The 6,251-nt window shown below is 41.7% G+C and overlaps 1 protein-coding gene across 2 annotated transcripts in view; it reads right to left on the bottom strand.

Annotated features, from left to right (window-relative positions):
• Positions 1-4,080: 4,080 nt before the first annotated feature.
• The window catches only part of Macir (macrophage immunometabolism regulator), a 20,731-nt gene continuing 18,560 nt past the window's right edge, over positions 4,081-6,251 (bottom strand). For both annotated transcript variants that reach the window (XM_051154419.1, XM_051154420.1), the window contains exon 3: positions 4,081-4,914. In XM_051154419.1, coding sequence (XP_051010376.1) covers positions 4,268-4,891 — 624 coding nt within the window. In that variant the 5' untranslated portion in view covers positions 4,892-4,914 and the 3' untranslated portion in view covers positions 4,081-4,267. The remainder of the gene's footprint in view (positions 4,915-6,251) is intronic.

Genomic DNA, 6,251 nt, shown 5'->3' with positions numbered 1-6,251 from the left:
CTGGATTCTAGGAAAGTCTGTGCCTGTGTGAGAGGAGCCTCTGGTGGGAAGCACACTCAATATTTGCTCCTCCATCTCCACCCTAACGAAAAGCTGAACTTCACTAAGTTCATATACTTCTTGATGCCTAAGTTATTTTCCCTTCTTGAAGCTCTGGGCCAGAGGTAGAGGATTCAAAGACATATATATATCCATGAGTGACACTTACTCAGAAGTGTGGCAAAGCATATTTCTCCTGCTGAATGAGGCCACGTTCCCACTTCCTCACCAGCACATAGCAAGAATCCTCTCAAGAGCACCCGACAGTGCTTTGAAAGTGCTGCTAACTTTACCATTAAGCAAGGAGCTCAAAGCTCTTTCTCCAGAGTGGCCGAGCATTTAAGGACTCCACTGACTATGCAGGTACCCTCTTCCACCCCAGCTGCTGTGCTCCCTGCCCCAAAGATGCATCACTACACAGCCACAAGATCACAGGTAACGATGTTCAAATTTGGCTTCACACTTCTTTCTAAGACCAATTAGGGGAACCTTCACCAAGTAACTTTACAATGGCAAAATACACACTCTTACACACACACACCACACACACACAAACACACACACACACACACACACACACACACACACACAGAGCCAGAGCAGACAGTGTGCTGTGAACTTAGCACGTGAAAACAAACAAAAAACAAATCAAGACCATTCTTTTAATCATTTCTAGTGTTTTCAGCTGGGGAAAAAAAGCTTTTTTTTTTTTTTTTCCTGATGAAACATATAAAAGAAGACCATTTCAGAATTCTTACCTAGGAAATGATATCACAGTGACATAAGCATCACACAGCGCTGACAACCCCCACCTCCAGTTTTGTGATCACATTTATTATCTTTCCAAAGCACTCTTCTGCACCAATTTCCATCTCCTCAATCAAATAACACTGTCTAGAAAGGCAATTTGACTTAATACTTCCCATACACTGCACTGTAGCAGCACCCAACCTTCCCCCCAGCTCTTTGAGCATTTACACCATTTGTAAACGGTGACACCCTCTCCTCCTTGCTCTGACTGGGAACAAACCACTTAGGCCAAGACCATTTAAAAGTTTCTTTATAAAAAGTTCAACCACTATAATGGAATAAAAGACTTTTCATGACAAAAGTATATTAGGATAGAAAAAAAAAAAAAATCAGTAAACCAGCCGGGCGGTGGGGGCGCACACCTTTAATCCCAGCACTTGGGAGGCAGAGGCAATTGGATCGCTGTGAGTTCGAGGTCAGCCTGGTCTACAAAGTGAGTCCAGGATAGTCAAGGATACAGAAGGACCTTGTCTTGAAAAGCCAGGGGGGAAAAAAAAAAAAGAAAGAAAAAAAGAAAGAAGGAAGAAAATCATTAAAAAAATTTCAGGAAACCAAGGTTGCTTTTCTCAGAATTGAAGGCATGCTCCTTCCTTAGTGAAAGCTCAATCTGCCTTTAAAAGTTAACTCGGATGCTTCTAAAGTCTCCAAAAATGAAAATACAGAATCCGTTAAGAAACCCTAAGGTAAGAAAACCACACTGCAGCTCACACACAAGCTTTAAAGCACGAGGAGAAAGGGACAGAAGAGCCCAACTACACAGTAGTTCAAAGGATCTGGGGCTCTCACCTCCCTGGCTACTGAGAAAAGCAGCCCTGGAGCTACCACAGCTGCAACCTGGCCTGGACAGAAGCCAGGAGACACTTCTGTTTCCCTGTGCCACTACCCCGCCCCCCCCCCCACCCCCAGTCTTGTCCCTTTAATGGAATCTTTCTCCCTTTCCCTCCCATGTTCTCGATCTGACTCCCTCCTCTCCTCTGACAAAATACTACCTCTCACAGGAAAACAATTCTTTGAAAATGGCCGGCCTGGAACTCCCATGGTTTGTATCTAGGAAGCCAGTTTTTAAGTTATCTACAGCTATGTAACAAATGATAGAGAACTGTGTGAGACCAAACTTTGTACACAATCGTTTTTGCCAAAAACAAATGAAAGACTAAAAAGTGATATATTTGGCTCAAGACATGTAGGCACCTAGGACAATCTCTCAGGTACACGCTTTATCAGTGAGGAGGCTGGATCCATACCACCGCAGGGTATGTCACCGTGATGTGACAGTGAGCATCAAGCACATGTGTTTCTGTTTCATAAATCTAGGGCCTTAAATTAAACTAAATGCTTGTGTGGAATTCTTGTATACACGTACCTATTTACTCGTGTGCATTCACACGCATGCATATGCACACATGTGCCATGGCACAAGTGTGGACTTGGAGGACTTGGCAGTTGGTTCCCTTAATTTACCTGGGAATCAAACTGAGGCATTCAGGACCAGTGCATCCACCAGCCGAGCCATCTCAGCAGCCTGCTAGGTGGAATCTGTAGCTAGCCTAGTGATGGTCTACTTGATTTAAAGTACCACAAAACAACGGATGTTTACGTCACCCTTTTATTTCATAGTTAGAAATAATACAGTTCCAGAGGGTAGATCATCAATAAATAACGGTGTTTAATCATTAAATGTAAAAATCCCAATTCTTTGGCATCTGACAGGATTCTATTACTTGTCAAACTAATGACTGTATAGATATAGTTAATCTTAGTGATCACTCATCAATACAATATGTTACAAAGGTGCAGTTTACTTTAAAATAGACAACAGCAGAAACTTTCCAGCCACCAAAACCTCTGATCAATTCAGTAAGACATGCAGCAACCTCTCCATAGCTCTCACACACAGGTTGTCACACGCTTGCCCCTGTGGATGTATAATAAGTATTGATTAGGACTTCCTGGGGTTCCTAACACTTATTCTGCTCTAAATAAAGTTTGCCATTCATTCTGGATGGAGGAAAATCACAATTGTTCCAGGAGTGGCCCATCCACCAATTAAAAAGTGTTCTTACTTTGTAAGCAACATTGCTAACCCCTAAGAAACTCACAGTACCTAAAAGAAAACATAAAATATGTAGTTCTGTGTAGCCAGAAATGCCAAATTGGTAATAAATTGCACCTTTAAGACTGAATAGAAGAGATAGAAATGTTTACAGAAGGCAGGTTACATACATTTGTAGTCAAGAATAGCTGAGCTACTTCTGTTACTAAAGGCAAGGAATTATTTCTTTAGCAACAAATTAAACCAGTGTGATAGACATGAACTGTTAGGTAATCCGGGATTAGCCCATTAAAATGGTCAGAGCACATTAGGCTCCTACACTAATCCTGAAACTGGAATTTTGATGAGTGCCTCACTGCAGAGAACTGGTCCTGGGAAGACCCAACCCTTTGCTAAGCGGTATCACTTTATACTTAGTTCAAGCATTTGATAGTCAAAGCCACGAGAGCCTCTGCTAGCGCTCTATTCACTCACAGGAAGGTGAGGTGCAAGCAGTGCTATGCGGATAACCCAGTGCGAAGAATCCTTTCCATTTTCAAGTTCCATGTGGAATTTAAAAGAGAAAATAAGCACTAAGGAAAGGCTTCCAACTGATGGAACCTTCACGTTGGAAACATTCGGAGAAGCACCCCACCCACTACCCATTGTAAAATAAATACTTTGTATCCCAAATTTAATTTTATTAAGACACACTTTAATAATGCTATAAAGGAATATTTTACAGCCATAGAGATCAGTAACTTTCCATGCGGAAATAAAAAATCCATTGCTCAATATTATTATTGAGGCAAGTAAAGAAAGATTACTCTTAATCTGAAATGTTAATTGTTTTCAGTGCAAAACCAGTTATAAAATATTTAAACTCAATATTTAAAAATAAAAAGTGGTCCAACTCAGCAGTGTTCAAGCTCTAAATTTCATAAGACAAATCATTACATACATTTTATAGTAAAATACAGAGATCCAAGAAGCACTGAGTACTTCGATATTAATTTCTAATGAATCATACCAAGTTAGCAACAACCAAGCAGGTCACATTCCCAATTTGAGTGTCAGAATCGTAAAGGTGAAATTACTGCACCAAAGCCTTTCCCTAGCTAAAAAGCTATGCAAACTAACGGTCAACATTCTGATTTCCTTGCAGTTGCGTGCTCTAAACGATATCCCACCCACCCCACCCCAAGTACCTGTGATTTCATTCCTGTATCCAAAACTTGATCCAAACAATTTTTTTTTTATGTTCCAGGAACACTTAGCTGATATAACCATCTCTAACGTGAAGGGTCATGTACAGAGTACGACAGTAGATTTTTCTCTAGCCGAGTACAGGCTAACCTAAAGTGGTTTAAACTCTGAGCGAGCCATTCATGTGTTGTTCCTAGCAAACACTCGGTCCCCTCGGAGGGTCAGGTGTTGAAGCTGGTACTGTAGCACTTCTGTGTCAGCTGGCTCCTTGATGTTCATTTTATCTAGATTGAGGTAGTCCAGGGATTTGGAGTGAGCCCTCTTACCTTTAAGAAGACAGAGAGGCAAGGGCCCATGGAGGGCCTTATAAGGTTCATAAGGTAAGGATTTGGTGCACTTGTCTCCTGAGCTGGGCATCCGCCTTCGCCGCCTGCCATTAACAGCTGGAATCTCATATGGCTGATAGAATCTACTTCTTGTTTTATACAGACGTGAGGAGCGCGCAAGTCCTGAATCCAGCTGTTTAGAGCGCAGGGGAGGCACGGCTTCTCCCTTGCTCTCTTCCCCTCCCGTGCACTTCTGGGCTAGCTTCAGGAGTTCCTCGCCAGTTGTGAAGCCAACCAAATAGTTAGAGTCCATGTGGAGGATCTGATAACCAGACACAGTCCGACGCATGGGAGAGCATGGCGTGCTAGAGCAGCGGGGTTTCTCGGCCTCGGCTTTTCCTGGCGAGCTCCCCTCAGCCACAGGTAAGGGCAGGGTGGTCAGGGTACTTCTGGACTCCCCGTTTATATCTACTTCCATCTTAGGCACCAGGCTGCACACCCCTAAAAGTAAACAGACTCGGATTAGAAAAGGGTAGCACACAGCTCTGGACTGAGCCGGATCCTGTTAGAATGCACAGCGCGTGAGTGATGTACAACAGACTCACTCCTGGCTTGGCCTAGTAGACATATCAATGCAGGCAAGAAATGGCCACTGCCACACGGTATTCAAGAATGTGTGGGCAGGTCAGTGGGACTCTGAAGCCTCGTGGAAATGTTCAAACCGAGAAGAAACGAGAACGGGTACTTGTACAAGTCAGCACTCAGTTCAGTACCTATCACAACAGTACCCAAAGACGAGTAAGCACACAAGTTTTTGCCAAAGGTTTTAAAAAACTTTGACTTGAAAATTAAATTTTCTCTCATTTAACTTAAATCTGCAAGTGCTCTGCTCTTTACACCTGCGCTTCTCTGCAACTGCACTTAAGAAGAATGCAATAGAATTTACCCACAGAGAGATGTACCTGATAACTGTTCTGGCACTACGGCACAGCGTTTAGAGGATGGATGGAAACCTTGTAAGATTTCTTCCTTTGCGATCTCCAGTGAATTAAAGAAAGTCACTCTGTAGTTTAAAAGTTAACCCTAAACCTAACACAACACGTCAGTTTTAATGCTAAGCATGTGTAAATAAATCTGGAGAAATGGCTCCAATGTTAAAGGCACTTGTTGCTCTTGTGGCACACCCGGTTTGGTTCCCAGCACCCACACAGCGGCTAGCTGACAACCATCTGCAACTCCTCCAGATGACCCACTGCCCTCTTCTGGCCTAGGAAGGCACTGCCCACACCTGGGGCACAGGCACTCATGCAGGCAAACCACTCATAGGCAGAAAATGAACATAAATCAGTTTTCTTAAAAAAAGTACCAAATATCATTTTATATTACTATTTAATCATAAAACATATCATAAGCACACAGTTATTTTATTTTACAATGCCTAAGACACTATCTCCAATAGCTTAATAAAAGATGATTCACAATGAATAATAGAATTGTTCATTGCAATTATCACTTTATGTAGTTTTGAAAACCTAATGACACACACTGTCATGAATAATGGCTAGGTTCCTAGAAAATAGCAGATAATACAAATTTTGGGAAACAAAATAATAGAGAAAACAGAGATAATGTCTTCTGAGAAAGTTTAATTTTAGTTGAATTTCTATTGGTTTTGAGGAAGTATCTCAGAATAATAATCAAAATGTCAGGTAACTGAGTCTAATATGAAAAATTTATTGAAAAGGGCTATTTAGCACATAATTCTCAAGAGAGCTTTTATAAACCAAGAAACTGTTCCTTAAGGTTTCAGTATGCATTTGAATTTTAGACATTTAGAA

This window comes from Acomys russatus, chromosome 12, assembly GCF_903995435.1.
Source record: "Acomys russatus chromosome 12, mAcoRus1.1, whole genome shotgun sequence".
In the NCBI taxonomy this organism is placed as follows: Eukaryota; Metazoa; Chordata; class Mammalia; order Rodentia; family Muridae; genus Acomys; species Acomys russatus.
This window is presented reverse-complemented; position numbering and strand designations above follow the sequence as displayed.